The following is a 12,036-nucleotide window of genomic DNA, read 5'->3' as shown; positions in this document are numbered from 1 at the left end:
GGTGTACTTGCAGATGGTGGTTGTGAATCTCAGGCGATTGGCAATGGAGACACGGAACACACACAAGCTGGACACAGGAAGACGCTGAAGACTAGGAAGTAGACGCTGTAGATAGGTAAGAACATCAAAGGAGTCCTTGAAGACAGCAGAAGGGTTAGTACCTTTTACAAACGAGACCGGACAGTGACTGAGTGTGTATCTTTTGTGCTGCTGGTGATTGGGGTGATGATGAGCTGCAGGTGTGCATGGTTAATACTCAGGTGAGAGCGTGGGCTGAGATTCGGTGACGTGGGAGCATGGTGTGTCTGTGACACTAATGATGAACTAATAATTTACAAAACATGACTATACATTCATAAATGATTACAAAGTGATATGCTAACATTTTAAGAATTAGTTTTTTTTTTTTTAATTCTGTATTATTACATAAAGTTATTTATAAATTATTAGTTAATATTAGGGGTGACCCCGAATAGTAGAAGAGTCGATGCATTGATATGCGGAGCCGGATTCGACCACGATCTCACAGTCGCATGTTCACGGGTTCTATGAAATGAGGATCATACCATTTTGGCATTATGGGGGTGCTCAATATTTTATAGACATGGCACAACGCTGACCTTCACGTCCGGTGTGCGACCGCTTTAAGGGCACCACGAAGCGAAGTGAAGCTTTTATGCCTTTAAAATTCGAACACATTTAATGAGTGCACGGCATAATCAGCTTTAGAACGTGCATATAAACACACTCAAAGTGTTCTTTTCCTCTCTAGGCAGGTATTTTTTTAATCTTTATTGATCAAAATGTTCTTTTATATATTTGTGTGATGTTCTGTATTTCGATCGTGGCTTTAACATGTTATGAGAAAACGGTTTACGAATGTTTATTCACCACATTACCTTTTATTTAAACCTAAATAATAAAGCCATTGCCAGTTTTTCTGTCAGTTGGCAGGCAGTTTTGGACGCTTTATTAAAAGTTAAAATAAAATAAAAATGAAAATAGTTTTACCCTCCTGCTGACTAGTGTTGTGCTCCTCCCAACCCATTCACACACACATAGATGATTTGACTATCGGTCTACCATAGAAAGATTTGACAATTCTGATTCAAATGTGTAAATCCTTAGTCGGGGAGACTCTTAGTTAATATGTTCCTGAATTGGTACATTATAGTGTGTGTGTGTGTGTGTGTGTGTGTGTGTGTGTGTGTGTGTGTGTGTGTGTGTGTGTGTGTGTGTGTGTGTGTGTGTGTGTGTGTGTGTGTGTGTGATGCATTATATACAAGTGTCTTATAACTGAACGTTATTATAAAGTGTTACCTTATTGTAATCTTTAATCAAAATATCTTCCCCTCCTTCTTGTGATGCGTTTACTGGCGTGAGGGCGGGGCAACCTGTCACTCACATGAGATCCACCAATAGCAAACCACAACCATCCAATCATCCAATCAATTCCTAGTGGACAAAATCACGCCGTGCCCCAGTAGCCTTTTCCCTTGGATATGCATCACAATAGGAAAGAATAGACATGCAACTTGCATTTCATGGTGACTTTAAAGTGCACGATCCAACACATTTTTAAAATCTTTTTAACTGCATTTAATCATATCATGTGCCAAGTTACTGCTGCTATGATGCTTCTCCGGAAAGCGAAGGTGGATCAATCACTGTCAGACTTGTCTTCTGATATCTGGAGAGAGTCTCGACTGGCCACATACTGTGTGACATCAGGTAACCCGGATATTATACAGCAGCTCACAGCACTGCGGGAAATGCTCATGTCACTTGCCTCATTCCTGTGCGGAAAGAAACTCACATATAGACTTACGTTTCACTATCCAATCAGTTCTACAGATACAATGAAGTCCCACCAATTCGTTCTCCTTTAACATCCTGTTTGACTCAGAAATACATTACAGAGTTAAGATGGGTTGCATGTGGCATTTCATTGTGATTTTAAATACTTCCTGCTTGAGATGTGTATCTGAGGTGATTTATTGTGGCTAAGCATCAGGATTTTACATTCAACAAGTTGTGTTTTTATTTACCAAACAATGGTTAAAAAATATTGAACAAATGTATTGATCATCGTTAGTTAATATTAGTTATTGCATGAACTAATTAGCCTGACGTGGTCATACTCAATTCTAGTCAGAGTATGAGTCTGAAAATGCTCCATTGGGCTGTGATTATGGGGTGTGTTTCAACCGAACCAGGAAAGACATCAATTGGATAGACCGAAAACCAATCAGAGCAAAGAAGCGACGTGTTGTCAAATGTCAACAGAGCTCAACTGCACTGTATTGCCAAGTCCGCGTTTTTTTCCCCGCGGGATGTTTTCTATGTCTGCGGGTTGAAGCGACTAATATGTGATATATGGATCCATGAGTGCGAATTTTAAAATAACACACATTTTACCCCCCAAACACCATTTTTTCCCCGGAGAACTCCCCGAGAAGCTATTGTTTTGGGCTAGTAGTTGGCGGGTTTTGTTGTAAAAACTTGACAACCCTGTCTGCACGCACTCTGAAATCAGGCTGGAATACACGATCTTTGCCGGTGTTGTAAAAAAAATAGAATAATTTAATGATACACAGAGTACTTACCCAACATGATCATCATTTCTGAGAGAAATTGTGAAGGTGAATGCATATACAAACAAGCTCTCCGTTTAGGATTCGAAAAAATATAATCCAAGCCCATTTGATGACGTGCATGATTACGTTACTGTTGATCATCTGTCCGTCATCATCTAAAGCCCGCCCTGATGATTTCATTTGTAACAACAACGACTCATGAGTTTAATGTCTCGGGGAATAATTAACTCAAAAGGGATTTAATATTCAATATTCATGAATTTATGAATATGATTTGCCAGTTGTTCATTACGTATTAAAATTTTCCGATAGGGAAAATTGTTTAATTAAATACAAGTAACCCTTTATGAAATTGCTTGAAATTATCCTACTAAGTTTGTCCTGCAAATTAGTTATAGACTTTTCAAATCAATTCTCAATAATGGATTACTGCTTTACGAGCGCATGAGAAACATTAACTTTACTGATCAGGACAAGTTCAATATTTCAAATGGTCATACAATTTACTTTACTAACATAGTAGCATAAGCAGTTAGGTAACGTTTAGATCGCAAGTTTCATTGACTTTGTGTATGTGGCAGAATAACAGATTCAACTCATTAAATGTCTTTTGAAGGTTTAATAAACACAGACTAAAAATAACACTACAATTCACACAGAAAGTACATACTAAATATGCATCAAGAGAGTAGAAGTATAGATATTAACGAAAGAATACATAAAAGAGAATAATGAATAGACTGAAGTTAGAGAGAGATAAAAGAGAGAGAGAGAGAGACAAAGAGAGTGAGGGAGAGAGAGAGACAAAGAGAGTGGGGGAGGGTAAGAAACAGCTTTTCCTTCAGTTCAACAAATACGACCTTCACGGAGTTAATTTATCCCAACGGGAGAATAACACACCCTCTTTACAGCAGTAAAAGTAAGAATACTTGCATTCTTTTTGGTTTCGTTTTGGCTTCTCGCTTATGTGCATGTGTCTCTGCGTATCCGGCGGTCCTTTCCGAGGTTGGGAGGGAAGCGGCTGTTTGCTTTAGCGAGGCTTCGTGTTCTTGAAGATCGGATTGTAGAAGAGAAGATTTTTGGAAGGGCTGAGGCCTGCTTGGAGGGCCTGCATTGGTGGCCTGGCTCAAGGGCCAGCCACGATGACGTGTTGGTTCAGCCAGAGAGAGAAGAGAGAGAAAAGGAAGAGGGGGAAGAGCTTGTCTTCACTGGTCTTTTAAGGTCTGGAAATAGTCCCACCCTCCAGGGTTAGACTTAACCAATGAGAGTGTTGGGATTTCCCGGCGGGAAATTCCTCAGCAGAATTTATAGCTCTTTGTTTGAAGGTTCGACTCAGTGGGTCTCTGAGTCTTCATACTATAATTAATGCAACAAACACACACTGCATTTTCTGAATAAGTGATATACATGGAAGTGTAAGTCGTGAAGTGAGCATTAATTTGATAGGAGACATGACATATATGAGGTTATCTGAACTAGTACTTTGTTAAGACAAAGACAAAAAGATGCAAAATACCATACAGAATAAACATTTTACAAGACAGTTATGTGTTTACATATAATGTCCTGGGGTGCATGTTCATTTATAGATGGTTTGTCTATAATTTGAGGCAAAAGCTCTGTGTCTCTGTGTCAAAAGCTCTGTGGCCACATTCTTTCCGGCCATAAAACACCTTATCAGATGGTTTCCAGGGTGACTGAAGAATCTCCCTCTGTTGTGTTGGGGGAAGGTATGCTAGTGAGCACAACTTTCAAAACATATTTGTTAAATGTAACTGGCGATTGTGTGTTTGATTCGCCTGAGTCGCTACACATTGGTCCGAACAGTTTCTGTTCGGGGATAATTACTCCTCTATGGAGCAAGGCCAGACCGAACTGCCCGACCTAAAAATGTTGTGGGCGGGGCTAAGTTCGGCTGGCATCCAGGCTATGAACTAATGGGACCTTAGGTTTTTTTTAAATTCCTTTCTATGTAAAGCACTTTGAATTGCCATTGTGTATGAAATGTGCTATATAAATAAACTTGCCTTGCCTTGCCTAAAGTGTTTCTATTTTTTCAGTTTTTGCAAAATTAGGTCACAGTTCCTTTGTAGTCATTACATCATGCAGTTTGAAATGATCAGTGATCTGTATTGTTTGTAAATGTTACCATTCATTTGTCCTCTGGTCGTAATACTCCACATTAGAGCAGGTGCTGAGGCCATTAAATCCACCAACAACAAACAGCCGATCGTCCATAACCTGGAGTTCGGATAATCAAATAACTGTTACTTATATGAAACATGTCCAGTATGCGACCAGAGAGAATCTTTAAAAACGTTTTGTTTCTGCAGAATCCATATCTCACCTCAATACCGAAGTTGCTGCGTGGGCTGATCATAGATTCAACATCATGCCAGCTATCAGTGAGAGGGTTGTAGGCCTCTGCGCTTTGCAAACGATTGGCACCATCATAACCACCAACCTTGAAACATAAATGTGCATTGATCTGTTAATATGGCAGCAGCCCCAAAAGGATTTGCACTCATGAATGCACTTCAAGGAGGCCTATCTATTTTTGTACAGTTGATAATACGTCTCATTTAAAAAACGTATTATATATTGTCATATGTTGCCCTGTACGTGTGTATAATACTCACAGCGTAAACTAGATTCCCATAATTGATCACACCGACACCACTGCGGCGGCTGCTCATGGGAGCGATGAGCGTCCACTGGTTTGTTTCTGGGTTAAAGCTCTCAGCTGTGAAGAGATACTCGATCCCAGTAAAACCACCACAGATATAAACCTGCCAGAATCACACAAATGCAATAGAATTAACACACTGCTAGTGTCCGACATGCTCTTAAAGGTGCAGTGTGTGGTATTTATGAGGATCTATTGACAGAAACGCAATATGATATACCTAACTATGTTTTCAGTGGTGTATAAAGACCTTACACAATGTACCGTTATGTTTTTATTACCTTAGAATGAGCCATTTCTATCTCCGTACACCGTGGGTCCCCTTACATTGTAGACGCCATTTTGCACCGTCATGTTTCTACAGTAGCCCTTAGCGGACAAACTTCTCTACAGAGCGCTAGTCACTATCTGCTCTCTAATGTGCAGATAGTGACTAAATGTTTTTGAAAGCAAAAATGTTTTTGTCCTGTGTCAGCCACCGTAGCTTCGAAAGGGAGGGGTGACATTTGGGTGATTGCAATTTACAACCTCACCACTAGATGCCACTAAAATCCACAGACTGCATCTTTAAACCATCAAGTGTTTGACTTGGGTGAGTGTTCTTACCCTGCCCTGCAGTGAGGTGGCGCTAGCGACACTCCTCAGTTCATTCATGGGCGCCAACATTGTCCACTGGTTGGTGTTTGGATCGTAGCATTCTGTTGTTCTTAGCCGTACGTGTCTATTAATACCACCCATAGCATAAATTAATCCATCCAAAACAGCGACACTAACGTAACATCGCTGTTCATACATGGGGGCCACCTGGTGTGTAATGCACAGACAACACAAAACAAAGCAAGCTTGGTATATGAACAACATTATTGAAATACTGTTGTTGTTTTTTTTGTTGGAAATGTACCATGGTATCACCATACATACCTAAATGTAAGTACTGTACAGTGTCTTTAAATACTATATAAATATTATAACCAAGTGATACCATAGTATATTTCAAAGTGCCATCTGATAACTTGGGACCATCACAGTAATATTTTGGGCAATATTATGGCTGTTTCAAATACCAGTGTGTTACATACCCTAACAACATTTCTGATGTTCAAATGTGCATATGATACCCAGAAAAGCGGACTAGGTAGGCCCATACACAGTCAAAAGGCACAATATTTGTTATTAGTAAAAGTAAACAAGTTGATACTCGGATAAGTAACAATGCTCACCTCATGCCAAGTATGCGAGATGGGATCGAACTTCCTCACACTGCTGAAACAGTTCTCGCCATCAAAGCCACCGATACAGTAGACAAACCCATCAAGGAACACTGTACCACTGTAGGCTCTGGGATGCTCATCCTTTTGAGTCACATCGACCCAACAGCCTGCTCTTGCGTCATATGCCTCAATTGCATTGGTGGGATTTCCTATGCTCCACCCTCCAATGGCCAATAGGATCTCAGAGGGCAGGCGTGGGCGTGTCAATTGGTCTGAAACGGTGGGTCCCTCCATGTGGAGGTCAAAAATGGCCCTCATTGCACTGATGAGAATGGCCAAACACGCCTCATTCTCCAACAACAGTGCCTTGTTCCTTACATTACTCATGAAGTACTCTGGTGACATCAACCCCATTCGAACCTGAAGCACAGTGAGAGAAGGGAACCAAATGTGGTCTTTATTATCAATGTCTATGGGGAAATACTTTATGCATAAATTAAAACCCAACTTAGTTTAAGGGGATAGTTTACCCAAAAATGAAAATTCTGTCATTAATTACTTACCCTCATGTCGTCGACACCCGTAAGACCTCCATTCATCTTCGGAACACAAATGAAGATATTTGTGTTTAAATCTGATGGCTCAGACAGGCCTCCATTGACACAAATGTCAGTTCCTCTCTCAAGAGCCATAAAAGGCACTAAAGACGTCATTAAAAGCCCATTTCACTACAGTGGCTCTACAATCATTTTATGAAACGACGAGAATAGTTTTTGTGTGGAAAAAATAAATTAAAAAATAACGACTTACATAGTGATGGGTCGATTTCAAAACAAAGCTTCGAACCATTATGAATAAGTGTCTCAAATCAGCAGTTCGGGTTGCCAAAGTCACGTGATTTCAGCATTATGGCAGTTTGATACGCGATCCGAATCATAAATCAATAGGTTGATTCATAACCGTTCCAAGGTTTGTTTTGAAATTGGCCCATCACTATATAAGTTGTTATTTATTTATTTTTGCGCACATAAACTATTCTTGTTGTTTCATAAAATGAAGGTATTGTAGAACCACTGTAGTAAGATGGACTTTGTAGCGATGTTTTTAGTGCCTTTATGGGTCTTGAGAGAGGAAATGACTTAATAACGCGTTATCTTTAACGCGTAATTAATTAACGCGTTAAAGTCACGTAATTAATTAATCTTAATTAACGCGTTAAAGTCCCGGCCCTAGTTTATTTATATAGCACATTTCATACACAATGGCAATTCAAAGTGCTTTACAAAAAAACCCTAAGGTCCCATTAGTTCATAGCCTGGATGCCAGCCGAACTTAGCCCCGCCCACAACATTTTTAGGTCGGGCGGTTCGGTCTGGCCTCGATCCATAGAGGAGTAATTATCCCCGAACAGAAACTGTTCGGACCAATGAAATCATCAGGGCGGGCTTTAGACGATGATGGACAGATGATAAACAGTAACGTAATCATGCACGTTATCAAAGGGGCTTTGATTATATTTGTTCGAATCCTAAACGGAGAACTTGTTTGTATATGCATTCACCATCACAATTTCTCTCAGAAATGATGATCATGTTGGGTAAGTACTCTGTGTATCATTAAATTATTTTATTTTTTTACAACACCGGCAAAGATAGTTCATTCTAGCGTGCGTGCAGACAGGGTTGCCAAGTTTTTACAACAAAACCCGCCAACTACTAGCCCAAAACAATAGCTTCTCGGGGGGGTTGTCCAAAAAAAAAATGGTGTTTGTCGGTTAAAATGTGTTATTTTGGCAAGGTTGCCTGCTAAAATTCGCACTCATAGATCTTTATATCACATAATAGTCGCTTCAACCCGCGGACATAGAAAACAACCCGCAGAGAAAAACACGGACTTGGCAACACAGTGCAGTTGAGCTCTGTTGACATTTGACAATCTGTCACTTCTTTGCTCTGATTGGTTGTAGGTCTATCCAATTGAGGTCTTTCCTGGTTCGGATGAAACACGCCTCGTAATCACAGCCCAATGGATCAGTTTCAGACTCATATTATGACTAGAATTGAGTATAATTACGTCAGGCTACCTTTCTGAGCCATTGGATTTTAACTAAAATATCTTCATTTGTGTTCTGAAGATAAACAGAGGTCTTACGGGTGCCAAACGACATGAGGGTAAGTAATCAATGACAGAACATTTTTGGGTGAACTTACCCTTTAAGTTGGAAATTAAACATTATATTGAGTTACTTTTTGGTCTGATAAACAGTAAAGCAAAACTATGATGAATTTGTCTCTATTTTACCTTTGGCAGAAGCTCAGCAATGTGCCCTCTCCTGCTTTCAGGTGAGTGATCAATCCAGCGGAGGACAGCCTCAAAAACCACCTCCTCATTTTTAGCATTCAGCTCATCCTGATCAATCATCTCAACTAGGTGTTCCAGCGAGAGCTTCAGGAACTCCTCAGACTCTTGCTGCACCCCCTCAAAGTGCTGTAGAGCATATCGCTTTGCTTTGCGGTGGAGATTTGAGCAGGAGTAAAACTGCCCTGTGAACATGCAGATGCCAATGCAGTTCTGCAGGCTCAAGTTTGCCTCCAGGAACTTGCAGCAAGCATCCACAAGATCTGAAACTAAAAACTGATCAGCCGCCACCAAGAGCTCTGCCACATTCTCTTCAGAGATGTGGACATTTCCTGCATATGCGTATTTAATGAATAGAGACATGGTGTCTGAGGAGATTCCTTCAATATCATAGGAATGTTTCTCCGCGGAACATTGTGTGGAAAAGAGATCCCTGTGGAACAAATACTATCAATTTCTAAAGATGACACTTCTAAATTAGACATTGTACAATGGTAAAGCATGTTCCCGCATGTCCTTACCTAAAGTAAGGGCTGCAGCCACAAAGGATGATCTTGTGAGCTTTAAACTCTTCGCCATTAACTTTGATAATGACGTCTGTGTGCTCGCCCTCTGAACGAACTTCGTCAAAAACATTAAAAGATGTGGCAATGAACTTGTTCTCCATGTTTTCTAGCTTAAAATAAACTTGAACACAAACTAATCAAACACTGATTAAAGTAATGTATTGTTTTAGTGAAATCTCCAAATGCTCAAAAGATTTCTAGAATGGTTGTGACATCATAGTTGAAGTTCAACGTTCTATCTGGTTTAAATCCTCACAGCCTTTTAACAGAAAGTTATTATAAATCCAATTAAAATTTAATTAAAACTCATTGGCAATATTGTAAATAAAAATGATGAGCCTTTTATGTTTGAATTTGCTATTAAGGATTTAATCGAATAAAAGCACAAAATGCGTTTTTGACAGAAGAACAGGTGATTCCTACTGTTATTGAGAAAAACTATGCCACTTTCTTTTATTCTCAACATTCAATAAACAAAAAAAAAACAAAAAAAATAGGCCTACCCTTTATGATTTTAAGTTGATATTTCAATAATTTATCAAAACATTTGCTTGTTTATGGTTCTCTGTTGTTGTTTAATAGTCATATGACGTGCAGGTAAGCAAATCAGATATTTCATATTTTTAAAGGGATAGTTCACCCAAAAATGAAAATGTGATGTTTATCTGTTTACCCCCAGGGCATCCAAGATGTAGGTGTGTTAGTTTCTTCACAATTTAATATTTTTAACTCCAACCATTGCACTGTGCCCGTCATATGATGCATGTCAATAGGGTGTTTTATTTTTATTTTTATGAGAGACAATTTGAGAGTAAAAACACACCGATATACGAATCCATATTAAACCCGTGGCTCGTGGTGACACATTGATGTCTTAAAGGGGTAGTTCACCCAAAAATGTAATTGATGTCATTAACTCCTCACCCTCATGTTGTTCCACACCTGTAAGACCTCCGTTCATCTTCGGAACACAGTTTACGATATTTTATATTTAGTCCGAGAGCGTATACAAGTGTATGCACACTATACTGATTGTGTTCAATCCTCAAATGAAGATTCAAACGGTCATGAATCAGCGGATTGATTCATGTTTCCTGATCGCATGTCAAACTGCTGAAATCACGTACATTGGCAATCCGAATAATGAATCAATACGTTAATTCATGACCGTTTGAATAAATGGGAGCATTTTGTGCTCAAGCTATGTCTTTCAAACCCTCTGGCGCTAGCAACAGTTCATATTTTTCTTTGCTTTTAGCTAATAATTATTTTTGAATTAATAGTCTAGAAACCACTTTTAAATAGTGTTGCCCATACTTGTTCAAACTCGTTCATGACCTTTCAAAAGACCAAACCAAATTTGGGTGAAATGTTATTCAGACATTATCAGTCAAAAAGATCTTTGTGAGATAGTCAACCGTTCCCATGGGACACAATGAATGAAAGAATGATTGTGTAGAGTTAATAAAGCAAGTGACGACACATGTTTGAACTGACATGAAAAGGTCTATGGTGATTTCATACAGAAAAATGGCATACAGATGGAATTCACCTCACTTTTTGTCATACAAATTCAAAAGAAAACATAAAATGAATGCTATCACACAATTTATTATAGGTTTGCTATCTTGCTAACTATCTAATTTCAAGGCAAGTTTTCTGGATATCTAAGGTAATAGTAAGATATAATAATAATAATAATAATAATAATAATAATAATAGATTTTATTTATAATGCACTTTTCATTCCGAAGAATCTCAAAGTGCAACAAAGGGGGAAAAAAATAACAACAAAAAATGAATAACAAGTAAAAATATAGAATACTACAAACAATCAACCAACACAGAAAACAGAACAGAAACAGAGCTGATGGTGAACAGAAAACAGAGCTGATGGTGAACAGAAAACAGAGCTGATGGTGAACAGAAAACAGAGCTGATGGTGAACAGAAACAGAGCTGATGGTGAACAGAAAACAGAGCTGATAGTGAACAGAAAACAGAGCTGATGGTGAACATAAAACAGAGCTGATGGTGAACAGAAAACAGAGCTGATGGTGAACAGAAACAGAGCTGATGGTGAGCAGAAACAGAGCTGATGGTGAACAGAAACAGAGCTGATGGTGAACAGAAACAGCTGATGGTGAACAGAAACAGAGCTGATGGTGAACAGAACACAGAGCTGATGGTGAACAGAAACAGAGCTGATGGTGAACAGAAACAGAGCTGATGGTGAACAGAAACAGAGCTGATGGTGAACAGAAACAGAGCTGATGGTGAACAGAAACATAGCTGATGGTGAACAGAAACATAGCTGATGGTGAACAGAAACAGAGCTGATGGTGAACAGAAACAGCTGATGGTGAACAGAAACATAGCTGATGGTGAACAGAAACATAGCTGATGGTGAACAGAAAAAAAGAGCTGATGGTGAACAGAAACAGAGCAGTCAAAAAGATCTTTGTGAGATAGTCAACCGTTCCCATGGGACACAATGAATGAAAGAATGATTGTGTAGAGTTAATAAAGCAAGTGACGACACATGTTTGAACTGACATGAAAAGGTCTATTGTGATTTCATACAGAAAAATGGCATACAGATGGAATTCACCTCACTTT

At 39.1% G+C, this 12,036-nt stretch overlaps 1 protein-coding gene across 3 annotated transcripts; it reads right to left on the bottom strand.

The window, feature by feature from the left end:
- Positions 1–11,100, bottom strand: LOC137092198 (kelch-like protein 10). 3 transcript variants are annotated; one of them, XR_010908180.1, is made up of 8 exons: positions 8,796–9,354; positions 6,504–6,914; positions 5,890–6,087; positions 5,237–5,386; positions 4,945–5,061; positions 4,747–4,838; positions 1,321–1,796; positions 1–135 (listed from the first exon to the last, which is right to left on the bottom strand). XR_010908180.1 is itself a non-coding variant. In XM_067456467.1 (8 exons), the coding sequence occupies exons 1-8, from the start codon at positions 9,517–9,519 to the stop codon at positions 1,661–1,663; spliced, it is 1,740 nt and encodes a 579-aa protein (XP_067312568.1). In that variant the 5' UTR covers positions 9,520–11,100; the 3' UTR covers positions 1,248–1,660. The 3 variants fall into 3 exon arrangements, 1 of the variants encoding a protein (XP_067312568.1); XR_010908181.1 differs by having other exon boundaries at positions 23–105; XM_067456467.1 differs by lacking the exon at positions 1–135 and adding an exon at positions 9,374–11,100 and having other exon boundaries at positions 1,248–1,796; positions 8,796–9,285.
- Between the last annotated feature and the right edge of the window lie 936 nt (positions 11,101–12,036).

This window comes from Pseudorasbora parva, chromosome 2 (genome assembly GCF_024679245.1).
Source record: "Pseudorasbora parva isolate DD20220531a chromosome 2, ASM2467924v1, whole genome shotgun sequence".
NCBI classification, from domain to species: domain Eukaryota; kingdom Metazoa; phylum Chordata; class Actinopteri; order Cypriniformes; family Gobionidae; genus Pseudorasbora; species Pseudorasbora parva.
The sequence above is the reverse complement of the archived record's forward strand: the minus strand, read 5'-3'. Positions and strand labels throughout refer to the sequence as shown.

Coding starts and splice junctions, on each gene's coding strand:
- LOC137092198 (XM_067456467.1), bottom strand. CDS start 9,519: ATGGAGAACAAGTTCATTGCCACATCTTTTAATGTTTTTGACGAAGTT. Junction 6,088..6,503: donor TCTCGCATACTTGGCATGAG/GTGAGCATTGTT, acceptor ATTACACACCAG/GTGGCCCCCATGTATGAACA. Junction 5,062..5,236: donor ATGGGAATCTAGTTTACGCT/GTGAGTATTATA, acceptor TTATGTTTCAAG/GTTGGTGGTTATGATGGTGC.